The sequence below is a fragment of the Cavia porcellus genome, unplaced genomic scaffold (genome assembly GCF_034190915.1).
Source record: "Cavia porcellus strain 051 isolate PalLab524CR breed Dunkin Hartley unplaced genomic scaffold, mCavPor4.1 scaffold_18, whole genome shotgun sequence".
Lineage (NCBI taxonomy): Eukaryota > Metazoa > Chordata > Mammalia > Rodentia > Caviidae > Cavia > Cavia porcellus.
In genome coordinates this window covers 53,900,984-53,927,663 of record NW_026947501.1, presented here as the reverse complement: position 1 = coordinate 53,927,663, position 26,680 = coordinate 53,900,984, and the positions used below count along the sequence as shown (strand labels likewise).

Genomic DNA, 26,680 nt, shown 5'->3' with positions numbered 1-26,680 from the left:
TAGCACTCTGTTTTCTGCTTGTTCCTGCCTAGTGCTCTGAGAGAGGCTGTGCCCAGTGCTCTGTGAACAAAGACAGCCACGGACAAATCCTCCTGGGACACCCAGGGGGCTTGAAGGCGATCCATCCAGTGTCAGAGCCCTGCCTCCACCATGTGCCTCAGAGCCTGCAGCTGTAAGACCCATTGTTGATCAAGTTCTGGCCACTGAGATAAAAGTTCAAGGTCTGGAAGCAACTTGGAGGAAGATTGTCTAAAAGCCATCCTCCGTTCTGGACTTGCAATGGCCATTTTTCTCCAGGAAGCAATTAAAAGTTAGAACTGCTTTGGGATGATAGAAAGAGAAAAGGATCCCAGTCACTGAGCCTTCATGGCCAGCCCCGGATGAACTCTGTGTCATTTTATGTGAATGGGAAAAATGTTTGTTTTGCTTCACCCACTGTGTCAGGTTTTCTGACACATTCAGATTACGAGTCATCTGGCTTTAGGATGCCACTAGGGTTCAGATATGGTTTACATGTGTCTGTCCAAAACTTTGTGTTTTGGAGGCTTGGATGTCTGAGTCACGGTACTGGGAGGTGGGACCTTTCAGGGGCGGGGCCTCATGGGTGGTTGTTATTACAGTGGGGGCATGTCTTCAGAAGGGATTGTGGGGTGCCTCTGGTTTCTTGTTTCCGGGATAATCTCTGTCTCTCTCTCACATACGCACACATGCATGCATACACATGCGCACACTTGCCATAGTGTGAGTCAAGAGGGCCCTCCCAATGCCACTGGAACAGTGACCTAAGAGAAACTTCTTTATGAAGGTAGTGTGCCTCAGGTGATTTGTTACAGCATAGAAAGATGGACCAATACAGCAGAGAGCCCACCCTACACTGCCTAGGTTGCCCACTGTACACCTTTAAATGCAAGCCAGGAAGCAGATGAGTCATCTGGAGAAGGAAGGACGGATAGGTCGGGAAAATGCTGCAGAAGGGGACAGCAGAGAGATTTTCAAGGGCTAGAGGACCTGGTGGCCCATTGCTGGTTTTGAAGTTGAGGGTCTCCTTGTAAGAACTAGAGATCTTTGGGAACCAAGGGCAGACAATGTGTGACAACCAACAAGGAAACAGAGACCTCAGACTTGTGACTGCTGGAGGCCACCAGCAGTCAGGGGCCAGGAGGAGAACCAGAAGCCAACCTGTGCCTTCCCATGAGCCAGCAGCAGCCATGCAGGCCGGAAGGAGAACCAAGAAGCCAAGCTGCACCCTTCCATGAGCCAGGGCAGCCATATGGGCAGGGAGGCAGGAAGAGCACCGCCCCCACCCTCACCCCATAAGCACAAGGAACTGGGTACTCCAAGCTGAGGGAGGCTGGGAATTGACTGTACTCCAGAGCCTTCGATGAAAAACCAGGGAATCAGCCCACTGCGCCTGCAGCCTGCAAGACCCTCAGAGCAGGGGACTGGCTTGGCCACACACTTCCTCCTCACGCACATGTGTTGCCTGAGGCCATGGAGTTAATAGTTGTTCTAGAAATGAAACAACAAATGCAAAACCTGATTCACTTTACTGAAAATATTAAATGTTTAAATGAGGTGTGATGGTGCCCACCTGTAATCACAGCACTTTGAGAGACCAAGGCAGGAAGGTCCCAAGTTCAAGCCTAGCCTCAGCAACAGAGCAAGAGCCTGTGCAAAATTAAATAAATAAATGTTTGGCAAAAGAGCATATAGTTAAAATAAAATAGTACAAAAATAATTATCAGCCAAGCCCTAGCCTTCCCTTGACCCTGCAATCTTACTTCCTTCTTTCAATTCCTTTTTCTGATATTACCCCCATATTTCAAAATAATCAGCTTATGTGGCTATAGCTAGAGTTAGGACCATAGAAGCTGTTTATTCTCTGTGGGAAGTTAAAACGTGGCTTTTTTGCCCCATGCCCGTTCGTCTCTTCCCATCATATCGGAGTAGCTCTGAGAGGAGCTCATTCCACGTCAAGGCTCAGGCTGACTGCTCCCTCTGGGCTATTGTTGCGTCTCCCTTCTTTCTCTGTGGCCCATCAGCTTCCTTGGTTGGCAGCTTGCACTGGTTACAAGAATGGGTCTTGTTTCCAGATACCGCAGCAGGCACTTCAGAATCTGTCTCTTCCTCCCACACGTGTGACACATGCATGCTCATGAGCACGCCAATCCAGCATGTTGCATCCTGGGTTTTCTGGACATCTGTCACTTTGAGGCATCTCTCTGCTTCTCTTTCAGCCCCATCCTCAATGTGCAGAGGGACCAGCTGCATGTAGATGGGGTGCTGTGGGTGGTGGCTTTCAAGAGCAGCACCTGTCCTCATCCTTGCTGTCCTTCCCCAGCCCTGAACCAGGTAGAGGCTGAGGTTGAGAATGGGTGGGAGGAGCCAGGCTGGACTCAGGGCTCTCACGCTCCAGAGTGAAAGTCCAGAAGCCAGGCCTGAACTTTCACTGATCTTCCCATCCCCCTGCTGGCCCGAGGGGGTGGGTATCTATCCTTAGCACAGATGGCTTTTCATGGTGTGGCATCCTTGGTCCTGCCTGGAGGCCAGTCCTGCCTGCCCTATCGGGTTGTGGTGTCCCTAAAGGGAGCCTGAACTGCAGAGCAAGGCTGAGCCACACTGCCTGACCTTCGACCTAGGGACCATCTAGCATTACAGTGCATCCTAACCATCTCTCCAGGACTCTGACTCCTGCAGACTCGTGGCCAGTGAATCCATGAGAGTTCTTTGTATCCACGCATAGTTCTGAGCCTGGGAGACTGTGAATTGACCAGCCACTGCTCCTTGGGCTCCACGCTGTGTAGTGAATGTGAACCTACTGTTCCGGTCTGTGGAGATTCTTGTGAATCCTCCCTCTGTCATCAGGGCCATGTACCTTTCCCCTAGTTTGGCGCAGCTAACTGCCTTGATAAGATGATTTCTAGGTGCTGGGCAGAGACAAACAGGCAGTGGGGCCACTTGGAACTCCCCGGTGGACTCTGGGTCTTGTTCTGAGATCTGTCTCCTTCAGACTGCTGCTGCAACAGCTCCTGAGCAACCAGGCAGCCTCACCCCAGAGGCTGAGGGTCGGACAGAGTCCTGAGTCTGAGGCGCTGCTGCCATGAGCCCAAGAACAGATGCAAGTCACTTCTGAAGAGGGAAGGAACCTGACAATCTTCCCTTGCACTTACGCGCCAGGAAGAGACTGAGTTAGAGAATTTGCTGCTACCATGGCTGGACAGGTCAGTGCTAGATAGGTCCCCCAGCTTGTGTGCCAGAAGCCTGGTCCTCTCATGGCAACGCTCAATGCTAGAACCTTTAAGAGGTGGCCCAGTGGAAGGTGGCTAGGTCCCTGGGACATTGCCCTGGGAAGAGAGTAGCCCTGGTCTCGTGGGCTGAGTTAGTTCTTTTGAGTAGTTGTAATACAGCAGGACTGGCCTCACCTGTGCTCTGGCCTCTGGCCTCACCATGGTCCCTGTCCACACCTGCTTCTATCATTGCAGTGCCATTCACTGGGGTCACACTGGGGCCCAGCAGAAGCCAGAGCTAGGCTCCTTAATCTGTAGAACTGTGAAATAAACCTCTTCCCCTTCCAGATTACCCAACCTCAGCTAATGGACAGCATGGGGTCCCTCAACTTTAATGTCCTACAAACTAGATTTCCACATCTGTCTTCTCCTAGCGGGACCATGATTGCTGTGCCCTTTCCTGAACTGGGGACCCAGGTGCAGCCAAGGAAGTCTGGGTAATGCGGAGGAGGATACACTGCAGATCTGTAGCCCTGAGGAGATCTGGCTCACACCAGGAGAAACCATCCTCCCATTTGATGCAGAGAACAAGGAGTCTCAGGGACACAGTGACCTTCTGCTCCCCCAGGACATGCCTGGCCATGCCGAGGGTACAGAGCCTCTCCGTGGGCCGTGGGCCTGGCTGCAAGTTTCTTGTGGATTCTATATGGTCCTGATATGGGGAACGAAACTCCCAACCTACTAGATGTCCCAGTATGAGATCGTGTTTTTTTAAATCAAAGAATGAATTTTAGGAACAACAGAGGTTAGGAGCAGAATAAACTTATTGAGAGAAAGAAAGCTTCTGAGAGATAGAGGAGTTCCGAGCAGGTTACCAAGGACTCTGTCTTCTTTAGGGACTTTTATAGAGTAAAAACATGAGGTGAGATGGGTCTAACATGAGGAAAATCTGGAAACTCGCAAGGTGGGCATAAGGTGGGACAGAACTATGGTCAACCCATAAGATTAATTGCTCGGGTAAAACTGATTCAAGCAGGGACAAATGGGGAAGAGCATAGCAAGCAGCATGCTTAAAGAACAGTGACTTCCTGTAGGGGGCTGGGATGGGGACTCAGGATTCCTGGGGTGATAGAGACCTATTTAGAAGATCAGCCCTTAGGGTGTGGCTGCATTTGCTTGATCTTTCATCTGGAGGCCTGGCGCACAGCAGGAGGTGTCTGTCTCCCCCACAGTTGCAAGGTATCTGGGCTTCAGCACTGGCTCCTTCGAGGACCCAGCCCTGTCTCACTACCTAGAACATTTTTATCTAACTGAGTACCAGGCTGCTGCTTCTAGGAGCTCATCCCACCATGGAGAACCTGAATGCCACCATCTCTGCCCATGGTCTCTGTCCTTTCTGATTGGCCACATCCAACACAGCTGCCCAACATCCCAGCCCACTGCCACTTTGCAGCACATGCCCAGTGGCCACCTTGAAGCCACCCCTGGCCTGCAGTCTCTGTCGCAGAGATCCTCAGACCCTTCACTGGCCCTCACTCACTTCTTGTGGCCTCTCTTGTGGGCCTGTGGCATGCTTCCTGCGGGCCAGGGTCAGGCTGTCTGCCACAGTGCCTCCTCCCTTCCTGCCCCACCCCGCCCGTCCCTTCCACGCCAGGCTCACCCACAGTTTACACTGAATTTAGTTTGGGGGACTCTGCCACTGACTCCTCAGCACCGTGTGACTTTTTATTCTGAGACAGCGTCTTTTTAAGTCACTAAGGTGCCCAGGGTGGACTCCTGTCAGTAAGCTAGGATTACACATTTGAGCCTCCAGGCCCGACTCCTAGGATTCTTCATTTCATTCACCCTTGGGCTCTGCTCACAAGAAAATGTCTTGTCTTTAAAGATACACACAGCCCTCGATGTCACAGTTTTGTAGTTTACGCTGGTGTAAAATTGTGCCTGTAAAGCCATTGTGTCTTTCACTTTCTGTATAAAACCGATTAAGTGGCACGAGACATGCAACACTTCGGTATAAAACAGGCTTTGTATTAGACGCTTGTGCCCAACGGGAGGCTGATGTAAGTATTCAGTTATAGAAGCTGCTGCGCTGCTGCTGTGTTCCGAACTCCATCTGCTCTCTGCAGGGGGAGCTGGAGACATTAGGAGCCCAGGACTGACAGATGGTTCCATCAAGAACCCGATCAGGAAGGAGATGGGAGCTTTGGCTCCTGGCCTGGATACTGACTCAGAAAGAGCCTTTTTCCATGCCTCAATTTCTCCACCTGACAAACAGGCCAGTTTAGTATCCTCACCACCCTTAGCACCGCAGGCTGAGGAAGAGGCTTGGTATGTTTTTGTTTTTCCTTGGGGAAGCCTTCCCTTTCAAGTGAAGACTTTTATGTAGACACTTACAAAAACAATAGCAGTCATCAGCGACTGGGTTAATTATGATAATTGAGAAGAGGGAATGCATAGTGAAGAAAGGACCTGCTTATTTCCAGGTCCCCAAAGACTTCAGTCGCCTCCTGGAACTGGGACCCAAATCCAATACCAAGAGGGACCCATGTTGGAAGATACAGAAGGCCCAGTGGCAGTTACTAATGAGCCAATAGGTGAATTCTATCAACTCGACAAGGGCTATTTCTATCCTGCGGGTGACAGGGCTAAAGTTAGACTGTGACCTCTGGGGAGTCATTCTCTGTAACAGCTGGAACCGGAGCGGGAAGGAGACCAGAACTGGCCAGCCCTAGACAGACCAGCCCTTCCTAACCACAGCCCCCAGGGTCTCAGGCGTTAAGGTGGGGACCTCGAGGACACAGCCTGTAATCACAGGCAGCACGAGCAGGTGTTGGGCCTCCAGAGGACTCTGCTGACCCACTGTTTCTACGGGATGGGGTGCCAGGGCACCATGGCCCATTCTTCACTGCAAATCCTGATCTTCATCTCTGAGTCACTCTTTGATGAGGTCCCATTTCCCATCTGCACCCCATTATTAACGGGATCATGCCTTCAATGACTATGCATTGCTCTGAGAAAGCTGAGAAGGAAAGGTAAGGACTTCAGGGCTCAAACTGAGGTGCCCTCACCTCAGACACCCCTTAATCCCCGCGCCTCTCACCTACACTCCCTTTACCAGCACTCAACACTCCCCCAGCCTTGGTGGGCTTGCAGGGTCCCTAGAACCACCAAGCCAGTCTGTCCACTCAAACTTCCCATGCAGGGGAGGAGGGAATGGCCACGGAAAGCCACAAACTCCTATTTTTTCTTTAAACACAACGAACACAAATCTAACACACAAATGAGCCAAGGAGAATTGAAAATCATCCTTTCTGCTGCTTGGGTTTGATCTCTGTTTTAGGCCATCCGTGTTGATGCTGTGGTCTCCTTAGCCATGCGCTGGGGTACCCTCCAGGTCCAAAGAGGCATTTTTACATCATTTTCCTCAATGGTGCCCTCCAGCTGTTCAGCAGTATCTCCCCATGGTCTGTTTGGCTATGGGCAACCTCTGGGGTACTGGGCATAGAGCCCTACAAAACAGACCTGTAGAGACACATCCTGGGAGAATGCCTGGCTTCTCTCACCTAGTAGCTGGAAGGGGCAAGGCTGGGACAGAAGGCACACCTCCCCGGGATTCACTCTCCCCAGAGACCACACCTGTTGGGGCTACTCTGCACTGGACTGGCAGTGGTCACCTGGCATGCCCACGGGGACACATCAGGGCCCAGCAGGAGCAGGGAAGGGGTGCCCGGCCATGTGCCTGCTCCTAAGACCCTTTGGGCCAGGACTTCACTAAGTGGCAGGGGTTGAGCCCAGAAAATTGGGCCACCCTCACACTCCAGAGGTGCCCAGGCCTTTCTTGGGCCCAGCCGCTGGAGGCACCCTGGTCCGGGGTCTGGGGGAGGGGCCAGGGAGCCCCAGCTTCCACCCGGACTGTCAAGGGCGTCCAGCTCAGGCCCAGCCCCCTACCCCAGGCCTCCGCCCCTGCCTTTCCTATACTCCCGGCGGGGCGGGCGGGCGCCCAGGTAGCTCGGGAGCCCAAACCCGTCGGGCCGGTTTGGAGAGCGGCAAGGACAGAGGGAAGAAGGCTGCGAAGGATGCACGGCCTGCCCCGGGCTCGCCCACTCCCTCGGCCGCCGACTGCACCCGTCCTGCCCACCCGCCCGACCCCATGAGGCACGCACCCGGCCTCCTGGCGCCCCTGCTGGGCCTGGGCCTGGGCCTGGGCCTGGGCCTGAGGCTGCCGGAGGCCAGCGACTGCGGGTCCCTGGGGCAGGCGCAGCGCCTGGCGTTCGCTCCCGCCGCCAGGACGCGGTGGCTGGCGCCTCTCGTGCGCCCGCCAGGACCCCTGGACCCGCTCTATGGCGCCGTGCAAGGCTTCCTCGCCCTGGTGCAGCTCAACCCTTTTCCTTCAGGTGAGTGTGCGCCTCCCCCGGCCGGTGCCCAGCCCACCCTGCCCTGCTCCATCCCGTCCACGGGCACCTGGAGGGTAGGTGCCCGGGCATCCCCACCGCCTTCCTCCTTCCTCCTTCCCAAAGTCTCGGGCTGCTGGGGCAGCCTCAGAACCTTCCCGTGTGACCTTGACCAAGTCTCCCTTGGCCTGGCAGAGAGGACGGGTGGCCACGGGCAGGCTGGTGGTGGTGCCCACACCTCAGCCCTGCTCTTTCCTGTAGAGTTGGTAAAAGCCCTGCTGAATGAACCGTCCTCGGTGAAGGTGGAGGAGGTGAGACTGGAGAGGGCGAGGGATGTGAGGGTCCGAACCGGCTCCCACGCGGCTAGCTCTGCCTACCCTGCTGGGGTTTGCAGGGTGGGGGGGCTCCGCGGCATCCTTTCTCTTCTCTCCTGGGCTCAAACCACCACCCTGCAGCCTGTGGGCAGTGGGCTTCACAAGGGCCCCAGACCCTCTGAACTTTAGTCTCAAGATGGTAATTTGCAAGGACACCATGCACCTCTCTTGTGGGTCCCCAAGGTGCAAAGCAGGGCCCTCCATGTTTGTCCTCATCCCCTTCTGATTTCCTCTGGACTCAAGGCCAGCACGGGGAGGCCTAGGGGGACACAGAGACCCCTCACACCCTGCTCCCCACCAGGTGGTTCGGTACGAAGCGGGCTATGTGGTGTGTGCTGTGATCGCGGGCCTCTACCTCCTGGCGGTGCCCACCACCGGCTTGTGCTTCTGCTGTTGTCGCTGCCACCAACGCTGCGGAGGCCGAGTGAAGACGGAGCACAAGGCCATGGCCTGCGAGCGTGGCACGCTCATGGCCTTCCTGTTGCTTACCACCCTCGTGCTGCTGTAAGGGGCCAGGCAGGAGGGCTGGGCCCTGCTGGCCTCCAGGGCTCCCCGGGCACCCTGCAAGCTGCTTCCCCCTCGCCTTGCTCATGACAGGATTGGTGTGGTCTGTGCTTTTGTCACCAACCAGCGCACACATGAGCAGATGGGCCCCAATGTGGAAGCCGTGCCTGAGACCCTGCTTGGCCTCCGGGGCCTGGTCTCCAGTGTACCCCAGGTGAGCACTGAGCCCCTGCCTTGTCCCCACACACCATGGGAGTGCCAGGCCCAGGCTGGACGGAGCAGAGCCCGTCTCCGTGGTCCACAGCCTGCGCACATGGCTGCCCCCTGCTGGAAGGTCGCTGAACCATGTATGAGAACCTGTACTGTCTTCAGGCAGGAAGGACAGGGGACAGTAGCTCACGCCCCTGTGTTTGCCTAGGAGCTGCAGGCCGTGGCGGATCAATTCTCCCTGCCCCAGAAGCAAGTTTTGAAGGAGCTGGATGGTGAGGGTTACAGCTGACTAGCCCCAATGACCCTGCGCAGGCTTGCAGGGAGGCTCCCTCATTCCTTTGTCTTGACCCCCCACTCTGGAAACCTTAACCGAGGGGGCATAAGGCACAGGCCAGAGAGACCACAGCCTGCCCTACCAAGTCTGGAGCAGGGGCCTGGGGAGCAGGACTGGAGGGGTGGGCAGCGGTGTCCTCTCTTGCTGGGGCCAGCCCTGCATACGCTCTGTGCTCTCCAGGGGTTGGTGAGAGGCTCGGGAACATCGTGCACAGACAGCTTGGAAGTGTAATCTACCCTGTACTGGCCTCTGTGAACACCCTGGGCCAAGGTGAGCTGGACCTGTGCCTGTGAGGGCGGGGCCCAGCAGGGGTTTCCCCACCGGCCTGCTCTCCCTCAGCACTGGATTTTGTGTGCTCTGCCAGCCTCAGCCCTCTCTAAACTTTCCATCCCCTTATGCTAGGATTCTGAGCCTCAGGCATCCCTGGCCACTTCCTGGCTCAGCTGGCCGTGGGCAGTTTCCACTGTGACTTAGAGGCTGATGACTTCAGTTGCCCACATGTTGTGAGGCTGCCGCAGGACCCTGGGAGGATGCCGGGAGCCATGGAGACTACTCAGGCCACGTGTGGGTTTCTCAGCCCTGCAGGTCACCGTGGATCACCTCCATGCCTTGAACGCCACCCTGGTGGAGCTGCGGGAGAGACAGCAGCGCTTGGAGCCAGCCATGCGGGAGCACAGGGACCGCCTGCTCGCCCTGCTGCAGGAGCCCGGGTGTCAGGGAGACTGTGAGGGGACCCTGAACCGAACCCGCACCCTGGAGCTGGCCGCTGACTTTGTCCAGGTGTGGGCCCAGGGCAGAGGCCACGTGGGGCTCTGGTGGGCCGCTCCATCTGCAGCCCAGTCCCCTTCCTCAGGCTGTCCCTTAGAGGGCCAGGGACTCAGACCCTGGTAAGGTGCCAGGAGCTCTCTGAGCCCCAGATGCAGCAGCTTGAGCTTCACGTGCGCTAGCTCCTGAGTCCTCCCACCTTCTGGGGCCACTGAGGCTTCAGCCCATCCGCCCCTTTCCTGCCACAGGGTCCCTCGCGGGGCCTCTTGTAAACTTTGCCCTTGCACATTTCAGGTCCCCTCCGTGGACCACATCCTGTACCAGCTGAAGGGTGTCCCGGAGACCAATTTCTCCAGCATGGTCCAGGAGGTGAGTGCCCATCTGCCCATCTGCCCCTCCCTCGTGGCTCCTAGGAACTCACAGTGGAGATACCACAGTTTTCCTCTTTTGGAGCCAGAATCCAGTTGAACCTTTGATTTGGTATCATCCCTGTCACCTGGTGCCCCAGGCCGAAGGTTCTGTCCCCTCTCTCTGTCCCCTCTCTGGCAAGCAGCAGGGGTGTGAAGGGGGAGGCAGGGAGGTGCTCAGAAGGAGGTGCTAGGGGCCCCCCCAGCAGTAGGGACTGTGGACAGCCAGGGAATAGTGCCCGCAGAGCCCCCAGGTGGGCAGCCCTGGGCGCGGGGGGGGGGGGGGGGAGACGTCCTGTGAGTCAGCACCTGTGACCCAGGGCTGGGAGCAGGGGAAACGTGAATCAGCCCCGCTGGGAGGCTGGAGCAGAAGAAGTGGCCTGCGGGGTGGGTGGGAGAGGGGAGACGGTTTTAAGGCGTTGTGTCAAAATTGGCTGAGGAAAAAAAAGCCAAGGCCAAGAGAAGAGATGGCTCTTGAGGCTCTAATCAAAGTGAAATAAATCAGACACAGAAGGTTAAATATTGCATGGTTTCTCTTATATGAGAAACCCAAAATATAAATAATTTAGAGCCAAATAAAAGAGAGATGATAGGAAACAGAGGCCTTGTGGAGGAGGAAGGAGATGAGAGGATGGAGAGGGGAAGGGATCCTCATGATTAAGTGTATTTTAAACAAATGTAATTATGCATAACAAACGTGTATGCATAAGATTTAGTATCGCTGGGGCACTGGGGAGTGCCCCGGGACCTCTGGGCCCCGGGGTCCCCATGCTGGGACACAGGCCCAGAGCAGGAGGCCAAGCTGCCTTCTGTCCTGCAGGAGAACAGCACCCTTCGCAGCCTCCCGCTCCTGGTTGCCATGCAGACGGCCAGCGTGGTCGAAGGTGAGTGTGGCCAGATGCCAGCTCCAGGCCGATGGGGCCAGTGGCCCCCGGCTGTGCCACCCCGGGAAGGCTGTCCTCTTGGGATGGGCCTTCCGTGGGTGGTCCCCAAGTGCTCTAAGCCTCTGTGGTTTGGGCAGATCTGAAAAAGGCAGTGGCCCAGCAGCCCAAAGGCATGAGGACGCTGGCCAGCAGCTTCCCGGGCTCCAAGGCGGCTGCGCACTGGAGCCGAGCGCTGGAGGAGCTGGAAGTGCGCAGCCGCCCCTACCTGCGGGACGTGCAGCGCTATGAGACATACAGGTGCCCGGAGGGAGCCAGGGGTCGGGTGGGACCAAGCCTCTCTGCTTCTGCCTCCTGCTCAGCCAAGACCTTTGGCTCCTCGGGCCTCTGTGCCCACCTGTGTGCGCCCTCAGGACCTGAGCCCGGGGGACCCTCCGAGCAGCGAGGCCCCAGGAAGCCTCCCCACCCGCCCTTCTCCAGTCCTGCCCTCTCTGCAGGTGGATCGTGGGCTGTGTGCTGTGCTCCACAGCGCTCCTCGTGGTGGTCTGCAACCTGGTGGGCCTCTGCCTGGGCATCCTGGGGCTATCAGCCAGGGAGGACCCCAGCCACTGGGACGCCAAAGGCGAGGCGGGAGCCCGCTTCCTCATGGTGTAAGAAGGGGCGATCAGGGGAAGGGTCCCTCTTGCTCCCGGGGAAGGACGGCAGCAGAGCCCTGGGAGACAGGAGGCCGAGCTTCAGGGCAGCCTGACTCCTACTCCCTGATGGCCCTGAGCAAATCTGGCCACCCATCTGGCCTCAGTTTCCCCATCTGTACAAGAGGGTTGCACTGGTTATTCCCCCCACCCTATGCACACCTGGGAAGACGGCAGAACCAAATGGACATGCTTCCCACTGAACCGAGCATGGCCTCAGGATCCCCAGCTTCCAGACGGCATCAGTGGCAGCAGGCGCCAGCAGCCAAGCTGGGCTCTGCTGCCATCCCTGGACTAGATGGTCTCTGAGCCAAGGCTGCTTCATGCAGACGTGCGGTTTTCCATTCTACAAGGGTCCTGGCCAAAAGAGCAAGCAGGGGCTGAAATGCACCCCACGTTTCATGCTCTGATCCTCATGGCCTGGCGCTGGGCTGTGCCACCTCACAGGGGGCCTCCACAAGTCCGTGGCACCCAGTCTAGAGGTCCCTGCTCCCCAGCCCTGCTGAGAATGGCTCCGAGTGGGTCATACTCGGTGGTGCATGGTCACCTTTTGAAGGTCGTCTCCCTGGGCAACAGTAGGCGGGTTTGGCTCTCCAAACAAAACAGCCGTCCCCTCCTCGGCTACAGAGCCCCAGCCGTGGGTAAGGGTGAGGAGGGGACAGTTAGGGGTTCTGAGTCCCCTTCCCCCTGAGGGATCCAGTTCTCTGAGCTCCTCTTCCCACGAAGCGCTGCTCTAAAGCTCAGCCTCCGGCTCCCAGGCCAGTTCCAGGGTGCACATGTGGACAGAGCTCACCTCAGCCAGTCTCCCTCACCTCACCCCACCTCTTCCCCCAGGGGCGTGGGCTTCAGCTTCGTCTTCGCTGCACCCCTCATCCTCCTGGTCTTTGCCACCTTCCTGGTAGGCGGCAACATGCAGACGCTGGTGTGCCAGAGCTGGGAGAGCGGGGAGCTCTACGAGGTGGGGATGTCCCTGAGGTGGCCTGTCCCGGCTGGATCCTGCAGGGAGGTGCAGAGAGCCGTGGGCAGAGTAGAGGGTGTGGGGGAGGAGGCATAGCGGACATTTCGGAGAGAGGGACAGAGAGAGAAGCTGTTAGCCCTTGGTGCTGCCCCGGCCTTGGACGGGAGCCCGAGTGGTCACTCCTACGTGCTTAGTTCTCCTGTCCCTAAGTCTTGGGACCGGGAGCCCTGACCCCCCCTGAAATGGCTTCTCCCTGGGGTCAGGCTGGCCATCTGTCCCCATGAGGAGGTAGGGCCAGGGCAATTGAGTTCTGTGGGTCGGAGGTACTGTGTCCCTGCTCTGCCAGGGCAGCACCAGGCCTTGGGAAAGCTGGGGCAGCCTCATCCTCACCCTGCATTATGGCCCATGGCTCCTGCCCCACCTCCAGTTTGCAGACACCCCTGGGAACCTGCACCCCTCCATGAACCTATCTTACCTCCTCGGCCTGAGGAAGAATATCAGCCTCCTCCTGGCCTACCAGTGAGTGGGCAGCCTGTCCAGAGGTGGGTGGCCTGGGGGGGGACAGAGGTGGACGTCCCCTTAGGGTGAGATCAGCCACCCCTGCCACCCTGTGCTCCTCCCTTCTCTCCAGGCAGTGCAAGGAAGGGGCCGCGCTCTGGGAGGTCCTACAGCTCAACGACTCTTACAACCTGGACAAGCACCTGAACATCAGCCAGGTAAGAGAACATTCTGGAAGCCATGAGGCTGTACTGTTAGAGCTCCATTCTCTGCTCTGGAATGGATGGAGGCGCTTCAGGGCAGAGCCCAGACTGCAGCAGGAAGGTTCTGGTGGTAAGTGCCTGGAGGCCTTGGCCCTGTCTCCAGGGTCAGCTAAGCTGCAACAAGGTGACAGTGAGTAAGTGACTGGGCTGTGTCCTGATTGAGGGCAGGCGCTGGCCAGTGAGTTCCAGCTGGACAGGCTGGACGGGCACACGGAGCTCACCAGGACCTCTCTAAGCTCTTGCAGCCAGGAGGGGGCAGAGATGTGGAGATCCCTACCCCCAGCACCCCAGAACTCTCCCTGTGCCCACTAGGACTTGGGGTGTTTGTCTGCAGGGCAGGCTGGAGAATGGAGTTTAGGCCTCAATGCAGAGAAGATTGTAGAACAAGGGAGGGCTCCCTCACAGGGGGCTATGCTTTGAGGACGCCTACAGATGCTGCCAGACATCCCCTCCTCTCCTCTCACCACATCTCTGTGAAGTGGGAGCCACTTCCAGTCCTGTCCTGGGAAAGCCCACACCCATGCCTGCGTTCCTCCTGCCACCCAGGGGCCACTGTCTGCTTCTGCTCATCCAGAGAAACCTGCCCACTCCTCTTGGAGCAGCCACCACCTCCGCCCCGAGGGTAGCCTATGCCTCACTGCCCACTCCTCCAGCTTCGGCAGCTGTCCAGAGGCCGCCGGGGCAGGCAGTGTCCCCACGCTGCCCCAGCACAGCCACGTGGGCGGGGAAGCCTGGCCAGGAAAGGCTGCAGCAGGTTCCTGGGCACAGCAGACTTCATGCCCTGTCCCCTGGGAGTCATGGCTCTCAGGCAAGGGGGCCTGGGAGGGGCCAGGCTCTCAGAGAAAACTGGACAGGTAAGGTGCCAGCTTCAGCAGGGCCAGGCGGTCCTCAGAGGCCATCTGGTGACTTTTCAAGTGTGACCTTAAGGATTCCTGTCCCCAGTGGACATAGCAACAAACCAAATGTGCACCAATCAGTAAGTGGAGTGTTTTAGCAGCCACTGGGCCGCACTGCCCCCCTCACCTCGCACATCTGCCACACCTCACACTGAGGCCTAAAATGCTGCTCTAAGAAAGACTCTGCCTGTGGTAGGTTGGGGCTTTTCTGCCCCCAGAGAAAGCAGCATGGTGGGATGGGGAGAGGTGAGGTAACTTGCTGTGCATCCTCTGGCAAGCAAATGCGCCTCTCTGGTCTTAGATTCTCATCCGTGAGACACCAGGGCTGAATTTCATGTCCCCTAAATCTGCAGCAGTGGTAGGAGAATGCCAGGGGTCTTCCCTGGAAATAGGATCACATCTGTTCATTTGTTCATTCATCCATCCATCTATCCATTCACAAACCGTCACACGAGCCTCCTCTAAATGCTGCGGGCTGGGGCAGAATAGGCAGGTGTGGTTGCAGTGGCACGGCGCTGATGGTGATTAATGGGTGGACAACTGAGGTTGGGACCGAACACTCCAGGGCCCTGCCTGGGAAGTACTAGGAAGACCTTCTTACAAGGGTGTTATGCAGGGAAGCCAGGAGAGCGGCTTTATATCAGGTGGCCTGGATGGATCTGGATGGCAGGCCAGAAACCAGACAGGTGCTGGAGGAAGACTGGGCCCTAGGGGTGGTGACTCTAGGAGCAGAAGCCAGCTGGGAAGCTTCCAGGGTGTGGCGTGTCCAGGGCAGGGAGCGGACCCCTTACCTAGGAAAGTATCTCTGGGCTTTGTTAGATCAACAGCCCTTCCTGTTTCCCCCGCCTCCCAGTACACCAAGAAGCTGCAGCGGGACTTGCAGGACTTCAGAGTGAACATGGAGAGCCCTGACTTGCTGAGCCCAGAGGCCCACCGGGACCTGGAAAAACTGCAGAAGAGTGGGTTGGAGAAAGTCAGCTACCACCACTTCCTCATCCAGGTCAGCAGAGGGACCCCGGCCACCTGCCTGGGCAGGAGGGGAACCGCACAGAGGAGCTGGGCATGAGCCTTGCCTCCTCCCAGTGCTAGATGTTCCCTCCTGGGACCTCTTCCCATCCGAAGTGTAGCAGACCACAGTTCTACTGCCCTGGGCCCCTGACCCAGCAGTCCGCGTCGCTGTTTGTGGTCCTGAACCCACTGTTGCCGGGCACCCTGGTGGGAAGCACCTCTTCCCTGCTCCACACCAGAGGGCGCCTATCTTTGGGTCTCTGTTTTAGAAGATGTCTGAACTGTTTGGTGGCTCCAGGTCAAATCCACCGTGACTGCTGTGACTTAGTTGGTGCAGGATGTGTCTGGAAAGAGTGGGAATTCGGAGGCCAAGGTGCAACCCTGCCAACCTTTCCCATCCACCCACAGATCCAGAAGCCCGTGGTAAAGACCGACATGGAGCAGCTGGCCCAGGAGCTGGCGGGACTAGCCCAGAGTCAGGTGAGGAAGAGCAGGGGCCCCACAGGGCGGGCAGCAGTCAGATGGAGCTGGAGGCAGGTGGGGTGGGAAGCTGGAGCTGGGGGGTGCCGAGGGCAGAAGCAGGGGTCAGAGCCCCCGACAGTGAGGGCTCAGACTCCAGAACCTCCTCCACTGTGCTTGAGGGTTTTGCCACAACTTTGTCTGATTCAAGACCTGCCACCAGCTTGCTGGGCTGCCTTGGGTGAGTCCCTGAGCATCTCTGGGCTTCTGTTTTGTCATCTGTAAAGTAGACTCTCCTCCATCTCAGATCAGCTCAAGGGACTGGTCTGATGTCACGCAGCTGGGCAAGCAGTGCCCACCAGGTATGGAATCTGCATTGTGACGATGAGATAGGACAGCTGTCCCACAGGGGAAAGTTCTTGTTGAGGCATCTCAGAGACCCTATGAGAGACAGGGCTTGGGTCGAAGCCTAAGGAGGCTTCAATTCTAGCACTTTCAATGTGCAACCAAAAGGTGGGGTCCAGGTTCCCCTGGAAAAGTTCTGCCTGTCGGAGCGGAGCCATCTGATCTCTGTCCGCCCTCAGGGCAACTCTGTGCTGGGGCGGCAGCTGCAGGAGGAGGCCCAAAGGCTCAGAATGCTCTCCCAGGAGGAGGTCATCCCCCAGCAGAACCTGGTGGTAAGTGTGGTGCTCAGGGAGCCTGTGGCCTGCGGGAGAGGAGAGAGAAGGGGGAGGTGCTGCACTCCCCCCCCCCCTCTCTATTCCTCCCCCTAAGTAGCCCAAATCTCTCCTCATAGGTCAAGCTCAACCGCAGCGTCAGGGCCCTAGAGTCCTCTGCTCCAAACCTCCAGGTAGCTGCTGAGTTGGGGGCAGTGAAGTAGAACAAGGTAGCTGCTGAGGTGGGCAGCAGAGGGAGAAAGGAACTGGGGAGCCAGCTGGCTATGGACCACATAGTCTGTGCCCCATCCCACCGGAGATTGAGGGTGGGGATGGGAAGGAGGTGGAGATGGGTGGGAAGATCCTTGAAAACCATGGATCTGTAGTTCTAGGTGTGTGTCGTATGCTGTATGGATGTATGGATGGATGGTGGATGGATGTATGCATGGATGGATGCCTATGTGTATGGATGGATGTATGGATGGATGATGGATGAATGTATGCATGGATGGATGCCTATGTGGATGGATGGATGGATGGATGGATGGATGGATGGATGAGTGAATGGGTGAATAGATGGATGATGGATGAACCTGATGAATGATGGGTGGATAAATAGATGATGGATGGATGAATAGATGGATGATGGATGGATAAGAAGATGGATGAATGATGGGTAGATGAAGGATGGATGATAGATAGATGGAGGATGGATGATGGATGGATAGGTGGATGATGGGTAGATGGATGGGTGAAGGATGCATGGATGGGTAGATAAATGAGTGACTGCTTCCTGAGCAAGACACTGAGCTAGGGTTCTTGTCACTTGCAGCGGGAGACCTCAGTGATCCTAGGCAATGTCACCTATCTAAAAACAGAACTGCCAGCACTGACCAACCACATCCTTCAGAATGTGAGCAGGGTGGGGGAGGCAGGGACTGATACAGAACCAGAGGGGCACGGGGCCTCTGCCACAGGCTTCTCCAGCTGCTCCCTCACAGTGAGTCCCAAAAGGCAGCCTGGTCAATGGCATCAGGCATGGGGTGGTGGAGGGGGCTGCTGGGACCTCTGCCAGCTCTGATCTCCTCTTCTGCAGGCAAGCGAGTGTTTCCTGACCCGGGAGATGGGCTACTTCTCCCAGTACGTGGCCTGGGTAAAAGAGGAGGTGAGAGGAGCTCAGACCCTGCCTGGTCTCAGGGCAGTGATGGATTACCACCACGTGGGTCAGCTGGTCACCCTGCTCTGCCCTATCTGCTCCCGGGGACCCAGGGGTGCCCAGGCCTTGGGGATTGAACCCAAACTCCCATCTGTGCCTCATCCCTGCCCAGCTGCTGCCTGAGGCTCGAGTGTGAGCTGGGTTGCACATGGCTCTCTGGAACACGGGCCATCCATACTTTGTCCCCAGCCCTTTCTGTGGGCTGATACCCCGCCCAGCTTGTGTTCTCCTGAGGACCCCAGCTAACCACACTCTGCAAACTGACAGAGCCTGGTGCCCCAGGCTCACAGGGGACTGGCTTAGCCCTGAGAGTGTCTGTGAGTGTGTACAAGTATGTGTGCAAAGGGCCTGAGGACACTGGAAACGCAACATGCATTTGCACACATACATGCTGCCTCTCTGGTGCATGGGATACACAATAGAACCCTCATTCAAATGGGGTGAATGGATGTGGGGTGCAGGAGCAGATAAGGAGCCCAGATGTGTTCCCTCCCCGTGTGCCTGTACCCGTGTGTCTCTTTATGTGCCTGTTCAAGAGTGCAGTGGCCCCTAGCTGTGTCTTTGTCAACCTCTCTGAATCTAGGGTGCACACCTGAGTGTCCCCACATATGTATGCCTGCCTCCTGTTGGCCCCACAGGTGACCCAGCACATTGCCACCTGTCAGCCCTTCTCTTCAGCCCTGGACAACGGCCGTGTGGTCCTGTGTGACATGATGGCTGACCCCTGGGTGAGTGACCTTGGCTCTGATGACACTTCTCCACCCCATGCTGAGTCTGAGGTGGAGGCTGCAGGCACAGGGCAGACTGGGGAGGGGACTCTGTCTGGCCAGGTGTGCTGACCTTATGTGCCTTTCAGAATGCCTTCTGGTTCTGCCTGGGCTGGTGCACCTTCTTCCTCATCCCCAGCATCATCTTTGCTGTCAAGACCTCCAAGTACTTCCGCCCTATCCGGAAGCGCCTTAGGTGAGGGGTTGCTAGGACCAAGAGGGACATCAGGAGCCCAGGAATGAGTCCATGCAGCCACCAGGTCCCATACCCTGTTCTGAAACTTCCCCGGTAGAGAAGGTCTCTGGCTGAGACCTGGAAATTGTCCCTATGTCTGCTCTGTCTCCTTGCCACCCCACATCTGCCGAGCACAGTTTCCCAGACTCCTCCCCTCGGTATGTCCCTGAGCTGGGCTGAGGTCCATGCTGGGGCCTCATCTTTATTCTGCGATGCTTCAGCTCCACCAGCTCTGAGGAGACCCAGCTCTTCCGCATCCCCCGGGTCACCTCCCTGAAGCTGTAGGACCCATGGGTGAGTCCACTCCCTACCCACAATGCCTCAGGGCTGGAAATTGAGGCATTGGGGAGGAACAGGCTGGGATCTGGGGTCTTGGGCCCAAGAGACAGAAAGGATCACCTGGGTGCGGCCCATCCAGTAGCGAGACTGACAGGCCAAACCCTGTCCCATTCTTAATCCACAGCTAGGTGAGATGAACCCTGGGGCTGCCTGTGCCCTCCACTCGGTCGAGACCAGAGGACTTCAGAAGCCTTGTCACGGAGCCCAAGCTGGGCCTCCGGCCCATACTGTTCCCCAGTCCAGCTGATCCCTCCTTCCGTTTCCTTTCCACCCTCTCTGCTCATAATCCCCTTCATTCATTCTCACTTCTGCTGAGCTTCAGGCCAACAGTTTCCCCAGATGTCTTAGTTACTTTTCTCTGGTTGCTGAGACAAAATTAAGGAAGGAGAACTTTATTTAGCTTACAGTTTGTGGAGATTTCAGTACCTAACCAGCTGGCTCTAAGACAGGATAGCAAATGGCAAGGCAACAACAGTTCATGGTGGCAGAAGACAGAAAAAGCAACCAGAGCAAAAACAGGAGGAGGACAGTGAACTTTTTTTTCTTTTGGTACCGGGGATTGAACTCATGACCAAGCACTTGCAAGGAAGGTGCTTCTGCCACTGGTCTAAATCCCCAGCTAGAGAGAAGGCTGTTTTTGTCCCTTATATTGTATGCAGGCACTCACACCCCTAGACAATGAATCAATCACAAATTCTAGATTCAGCCATTTCTGAAAAGCAGCCCCATCATGACAGCATGAGGTTTTAGGGGGACATCTAGACACAAACCATAACAGTAGGTGTCTCACCTTTTTCCTCCTTGCTGCCCTGTACTAGCACCAGGAGGAGTCTGTTCTCTGCCTGCTGGAGCCCCTTCTCCATCCTTGTGCCGGCCCAACCCCACTCTGTCTCCGTCAGCCCTCCTCCTGCACAGCCCTCCCTCTGCTCCCTTCTAAGCTCTTTGCTTTGTGCTCCTTGTTCCTGTCTAGCCTTCCATCTGCCTCAACTTCCCTCGTAGCTTCTCCCCAACCCTTTCCTTCCTCCCTTTAAGGAAGCTCTTTTTCCGAGTCCCCTTCCTCCTGCCCAACCAGCTCACCAGATAAACCTACCAAGCAGGCATGGTCCTGGACTGGGCTGGATTTGGTATCTGCCTCATGGCCACAGCCCTCTGATGCCCCCAGTACTCTGGCTGTTCCGCAGGCTCCACCCTGGACTTACTGTCCTCCAGTGGTGTGGGGGACTGTCTGAGGGCTTACCTGCACCCCAAGTTACAAATAGTAGTGCTGTCATCAGGTCCTCTCTGAGCACTGGTTCCCAAAAAGGGACTGGAACCTGGGCTACACTGGGGCCACACCCTGGGCTCCCCACAAGGTAGCACCTCGTCACTTTCCTAGGCTTTATTCTGGGGTCCTTCAAGCCAGCTCTCTAAGACTAGGGCTCTGTACACAGCTGGTGTTGAATGCATGTTTTCAGGGATCCAGGGACTCCCCCAGCAACCTGTAGATGACAGTCAGCATGGGGCTAAGAAGGAGGGGGCAGACTTGGGTTCATGGCCTGCCTCTGATGCTGCTTGCCAGGCGCCTTAAATATATTACCCAGGACCCCTAAACCTAGCCTCTCCTTTTATAAGATAGAAGAATCAGAGCCTCAGCGTTGTCGGGCTGTGAAAATGAAATATGACAAGTGAGAAGCCCTTGGCACGGGACAAAGGTGCAGCGAATAGACAGAAGCTGCTATTCTGTGCGTGACCGCACCGGGCAAGGCAGAACTAGGGTCCAGGCAGGCGCAAGAGAAAGGGGAAGTGGCCCCTGTCCAAAGCCATAGCCCTTGAAGATGCTGTTCTGCTGAATGTTGGAGCGGGGGATCTCAATGTATTTTATAAACCAGCAACACTGCTGCTGGAAATTAGGGTGGTGTGGGCAGGACGTGAGGCACCCTTGAAGGTTGCACAAGGGCCACTTTCAGGTTTTACCCGGAGGGTGGTTGGTTGGTGTGGTTTGCTTGTTACTCATTTGTCAGCTTAAGCAGAAGTGGTGGCACCCTGTATACTAAAATGCAATTGATGAGATCAAAACAAATGAAATAGAAATAATTTAAAAATATGTTGAGTTCTCTCTCTGAATTGCCTATCTTATTTTTTTATATATCTGAGCATATGAAGCATAGCATTTTATCTTGTTTTCTTATGGTGCAGGGCACTGGGACCAGGCCCTCTTACATGCTAGGCAAGCTCTCTACCACTGAGCTACACACCCTGCAGTGTAGCTATTTTAAAGTTCAGAGATCCCCCTTGAGCCCCCATGAGCCTGTATCTAGCAGCTGTCATTCCCTGGGTGGTTTTGATTGCTGCCTCAACCCAAGTGGCTCTTGAGGTTCTTGGAGTGAAAGACTTGGAGGGATGAGAAAATAAAGAAGAGACAAAGCTGGGGCCAGGTGGAGCCCTTACCCTCCTGATGGGAGGAAAGGAACTGCTCAACCGACCTAGTGCTATACTCCCACAAGAACATCAATTTCAACCCCACTGCCTAGCAACTTGTTTGCCTGGCTGGCCTGGGCCCCTTGCCTTCTTGGTGCTGGAACACCTTGTTTAAGTGGCTTGTTTTGAGCTCGGTGTTTTCAGGGGTGGTCTTGCTTTAGCCCTACACGTGATCAATCTAGTTTCATCGGCTCCCTACAGATTGCATTTGGGAAATCATTGCATCTAAAACTTATCAGAGGGAAGAAAGTTCTCTTTCTCCATAAGGACTGTGTTTACTTCTTGCCCGTGACTTGGAACCTAGCAAAGCAGGGCCAGTTTAACACACTTGCAGGGCCTGAGCTTATCTCACAGAGCCTCTGAGGGCCGATTTACTTCCAGGACATTCACTTTCCCCTGGACCTAAACCAAAGCATGGCAGGTTTGCCAGGCACTCTTTTCTCTTGGTGGTCCTGGAGATTAGCCCCAGAGCTTATTAAAAACTTTGCTCGGCTTCATTGCAATATCTATTACGATCAGCAGAAGCCACAAGAGAGAAAGTCACCCTAGATGTCAGGCACAAGTCACTGGATGGGCTTCTTTTCCCAGATCTTGGCTCTGTGATCTTTTTCTTGGTTTGTTTGCTCCCTGACTTTATACACACACACATATATATTCTGTTTATTAAATGCTGCTCGAAGCGTGTTCTGATGTGCGCATGTATACACATACTTATCTTAAATAGCTTTTACTGTTGTGTTCAGCTGGGAATTTGATCCAAATTACTTAGTCCACCATTATCAGTAGTGGTCATAAAAAGTGGTTTTACTGTCCCTCCCATGAATTGGGGAGTTTAATATCCAGAAACCTTGGCCTGGCACATCTAAGCCTGGTTTTGCCAATGAGCTTTGTTGGGAGTGCACTGCGGTCAGTGCTGGTCATCCTGAGATGGGGGTGGCATTCAGCAGTGGACAGAGAGATAGAAGCAGCCGCAGAGGGAAATAGATCTGTGTCCACTAATACTGCTTCTCATGGGCAGCAGCCCCCTGGGTGGCCGTAGTCTTGTCTGTCACCACGACAGTCTCTGAACCGAGGTGGAGCTGATAGAGTTGCTGGAACTTGCCTGGCAGGCTCAAGGTCACCTAAGTCGGATGCAGACCCTAGAGGTTTCCTCCTGAGTGAGCTGCCAATCTCCACTCCCCGTGGGCATGCAGGTGGGGGCCCCTGTCTCCAAGGAGACTTGACCAGATGTCCTTGATGTCCCTGTGGCAGGCGGGATGACAGATTGGAGGACCTGGGAGTTCTGCCAGATGCACCACTTGGCCACTCAGTGCAAGGTCCTGTGGCAGATTCTGCCAAAAACATCACCTAGGCCAGGGCATCTGAGATCCCAGGTGGGTGGGCAGGGTGGCTCCAGCGTGCACAGGGAGGGCACATGGCGGGGCTAGGACAGCATGAGTTAACGCTGATGTACTAAGCTACCAGCATAAACCAGGAAGTGTGCTTTACACGGGTTAATGAGGAGCTAGGTACCAGTGCCACCTGCCTGAGAAAACTGGCACACAGATTCTGGAGTGGGCTGAGTAGAAGGGGCAGTGCTGACCCAAAGGAGTCCACTTGGGACAGTGACAGTCCATGCCATACCTGAATGCCCTGATCCAGCCTGGTGCTCTGCTCCAGTGACTGGACAGTGTCCCTCGCTCCTACCCCCCTACAGCCTGAATGCCAGGGGCTCCCCAGGAGGCTGGCCAGCCTTTTAATGCAAGATTTGGGGGTTCACACACTTAGAGGAAGGGCATTCGGGGAGGTGAACTGGGAGGCACCCCTCACTGCCAGCCAGAGGGAAGGGGGCTTTTTGAGAACTCCCTTGGACCCTCTGCAGTCTGGGGAATCCTGTTGACAGGTGCCTTGGACCCCTGATCCTGCAAAGTCTAGAGGGGAAACACCTGGTTGCTTTGGTGACAGAGCGGAGGGAAGGCTGATGGCTGAGATGAGGCTCCCAAAGGGGAGCTGGCATGGAATCCCGTGGGCCCAGTTCCAGGAGGTCACTCAGTGAGGGAACAGACCTCAGCCAAGAGACTGTGGGCTGGTTGCTGGGTGTCAGGAGTCCTTGGTTCCCCAAAGAGCCGATGGCACGGTGGATGGCTCTTGGCAATGGCCAGACTCAGAGGACACTTGGAGGTGCCCACAAGAGAAGGAGGCAGAGCTCTCAGCCCCGCCACCCCAGACAGCAGCTCAACTGACCAGCTGCCCTGCGCGAGGCAGCTGGCTCCTGACAGCCAGGCTGAGCAGATGCCTGGGAGATGTCTGGAGACGTGATGGTGGCGGTCTGGAGCTGAGCCGACTGTCGTGTAGCATTGGTGGAGAAGCATCCCTCACTGGGAGGTTTCCCTGAGGCTGTGTGTGGGCTGGGGAGCAGGTGCCCAGGGAGCTTGAGGCTGGTAGAAGGTGTCATGAAAGCTGCCACAGGTGGCTTCGGTGTCACAGCTGCGCCAGCTCCACCTCGCTGAACCTTGGGAGGTTTATGATACCCAGATGGAGGCTTTGGTGGACAGCAAAACATTTTTGGAATGTGTATGGGGAGGGATCCATGCATACAGTGAGACCCACCTCCACCCGAAGGGCTTGCTCACAGGCAGTGGCTTGTGGGGGAGGGGGTCTCTGTCTCTCTGTCTCTGTCTGTCTCTGTCTCTGTTTCTGTCTGTCTGTCTCTCTCTCACTCTCTCCCAACAAAAGAAAGGGCCTCAGGAGAAAATACAGGTCTGAGGGCCTGGGAAGGAGGGATCTGAGCTTGGACCTGAAGTGGAGACCAGGAGCAGAATAGAGGAAGGCCCCGAAGACCCCAAAGACCCCAAGACTTGTGGGTGGCAGTGGCAGAGCCAGGCTCAAAGCTGTGCCCCCCTTTTCCACTCCAAACTCCTCGCCCTTGGCTCTGGCCCTCGGAGGAAAGCAGCTGAGACCCGTCAGGCTGAAGTGGTCGTGCTTAGCCATGAAAGCCTCTTGCAGCCGGCCTTCCTTCACCTTTTTTGGGTCCAACGCACCTCTAAAGAACCTTCTAAAATGCCAAGTCCTGCTCGGAAGCTTGGCGGATGCCCAGGCACCCACAGCACAGCCGCCATGGAGGCCTACAGGGGAGCCCTGCTCAGGCCCTTTCTTCTCCCTGTGTCCCCCAAGGGCCCAGAGCCTGGGGCCCTGGAGAGGGCCCTGGGACAGAGGCCCAAGGGTGGAAGGGGGTGGGTGGCACTGGGGCGGCCGCCAGGGGGAGCTTCCGAGGCCAGGAGCCTGTGACCCAGCAGGACCAGGCAGTCGTCATAGGCCTGATCTTCACAGCTTGTTAATTCCAAAGGAAGCGCCTCTGAGGAGCACATTTGGGCGAGTGTGCCAAGCAGGTGCCACCCAGCGGGCGGCTGGCCTGTGGTAAGTGGCCCTAGTCCTGCCTCCTTGGGCTGCGCCCTGAGTCGGGCCAGGCCTGCCCTGGGCCTTGTGATCAGCAGGTGTCCCAGGTGAGGTCGGGGTGTGTAAGTGGCCAGATGCCTCTCACCCACAGTGCCCACTTTGGCAGGGACAGCCATGTACCATTTTGTCACTCTCTTTCCTATGGCTCTGGCAGCTCCTTCAACTTCCTGGGTCTCCTCCTCCCTGTGCATGGGAGAATGACACTTTCCTCGGTGCTCCCATGTCCCTGCTCCGGAAGCTTGCTGACAGCCAGGGAAGGTGGCTGTCCCCGCTGTGGGAGGCCAAGGGCTCCCAGGACCGTAGCCCTGACCTGGCAGCTGTGTGGGGCCTGCTCTCCCTTTTTTCAGGGTACAGCTGGGGACAGAGATTCAGGGTCTGCAGAGCCCCTCACATGGTATGAGGCCCTGGGTGTCCTGAAGTCCTGTCCACTGGACTTGGTGGCTGTCCCTTCACCTCTGGGAACAGCCACCCTTCTCTCAGTGGATCCACAGCTCCTGGCAGCTTTCTCCCCCCAGAATCTGAAAGCTGGGAGTGGGGAGACTATGCAAGGGCTTTCATGCATGATGCAAAGAAGGGGGGCTCTCAGGCTCCGTTTCCATGGGAACCCCTGGCACAGGCTGGCTCCTCGGGGCACCAAAAAGGGAAACTTGGCAGAGGTTTCAGGCACTTGGCTTCTGGGTGGCTTCCCTAAGATCTGAAAAGATGCTCCCAAAGGGCAGGAAGGCCCCTTTGCCAGGGACCCCAGGGCCCACCCCAGGAGTTGGGGGTCTCCTCAGCTGCCTTGAGTGTGGTACCAACCTCAGAGCCAGTCGGATATGGTGGCACTTGGGAAGCATAATGGGCTTGTGCCTCTGGGGAGACGCCCATACTGTGACAGGGAGGTGGCTAAGGGTAGGGAGACCGAGGCAGGAGGATCACAAATTTGAGCCCAGCTTGGGCAATTTAGTGACTTGGTGACACAGTGTCTCAAAATAAAAAATGAATAAAGGGCTCAAGAGGTAGCTCGATGCAAGGCCCTGGGTTTAATCCCCCGGTATGGGGCAGGGAGCACATAAAAGAGGCAGAAGGAGTGTCCAGCCTGAGTGTCAAGCTGGTGCCATAGCCCTTGAGTTGTTACTCTTTCCGTCTACAAAGCCACTCTAGACCAGAGCCTGGACTCCAGTTCCCTGAGCAGAAAATGCTCTAGATGCCAGGGCTGCCATCCCGTCCCAGTGGCTCAGGGCATTGCCCTGGGGGCCCTCAGGTACCTGAGGCCACAACACCTGGAGTCCAGAGCCCAGGCCTATTGGGTGAGGAGAGCCAGCCATCTGGGAAATGCACCTACCCCCCAACCCACCCCCCTTCTTGAGGGCCCAATGGCTGCCCCTCCCCCTTCCTACTGTGGCACTCTGCCCACCCTGCCCCCACCTACTGGAGGAACAGAATGCAGGGGTTTAGGGAAAGGAGGGCAGGGGGAGTCCAGGAAAGCCAGATGGGACCAGCGGCTGCAGGGCCAGCAGGGGACTGGGACTGAAAAGATGTGAGACAGACTCCAATAAGTGTGTGTGTGTGTGTGTGTGTGTGTGTGTGTGTGAGAGAGAGAGAGAGAGAAAGAGAGAGAGAGGGAGAGGAGAGCACGGGAGAGGGAGAAGGAGAGGGAGAGGAGGGAAAGAGAGGGAGGAGGCACAGCATCGAGGGTGGAGCAGTGGGGAGGGAGGGTGGCGGAGTA

At 56.5% G+C, this 26,680-nt stretch overlaps 1 protein-coding gene across 1 annotated transcript; it reads left to right on the top strand.

Annotated features, from left to right (window-relative positions):
* Positions 1-5,920: 5,920 nt before the first annotated feature.
* Positions 5,921-21,163, top strand: Prom2 (prominin 2). Its single transcript, XM_003471543.4, has 24 exons — positions 5,921-7,621; positions 7,880-7,929; positions 8,294-8,496; positions 8,590-8,710; positions 8,915-8,978; positions 9,221-9,310; positions 9,618-9,820; positions 10,100-10,174; positions 11,033-11,096; positions 11,234-11,393; positions 11,591-11,743; positions 12,620-12,743; positions 13,171-13,262; positions 13,375-13,459; positions 15,254-15,400; positions 15,817-15,888; positions 16,452-16,544; positions 16,664-16,717; positions 17,356-17,436; positions 17,620-17,688; positions 18,378-18,467; positions 18,596-18,702; positions 18,963-19,035; positions 19,205-21,163. The coding sequence occupies exons 1-23, from the start codon at positions 7,378-7,380 to the stop codon at positions 19,024-19,026; spliced, it is 2,505 nt and encodes an 834-aa protein (XP_003471591.1). The 5' UTR covers positions 5,921-7,377; the 3' UTR covers positions 19,027-19,035; positions 19,205-21,163.
* Positions 21,164-26,680: the final 5,517 nt, after the last annotated feature.

Excerpts from the sequence above, each read along its gene's own strand:
- Prom2 (XM_003471543.4), top strand. The coding sequence starts at position 7,378 with ATGAGGCACGCACCCGGCCTCCTGGCGCCCCTGCTGGGCCTGGGCCTG. Across the intron at positions 11,097-11,233 it reads GACGGCCAGCGTGGTCGAAG|ATCTGAAAAAGGCAGTGGCC; the intron begins GTGAGTGTGGCC and ends TGGTTTGGGCAG. Across the intron at positions 13,460-15,253 it reads AGCACCTGAACATCAGCCAG|TACACCAAGAAGCTGCAGCG; the intron begins GTAAGAGAACAT and ends CCCGCCTCCCAG.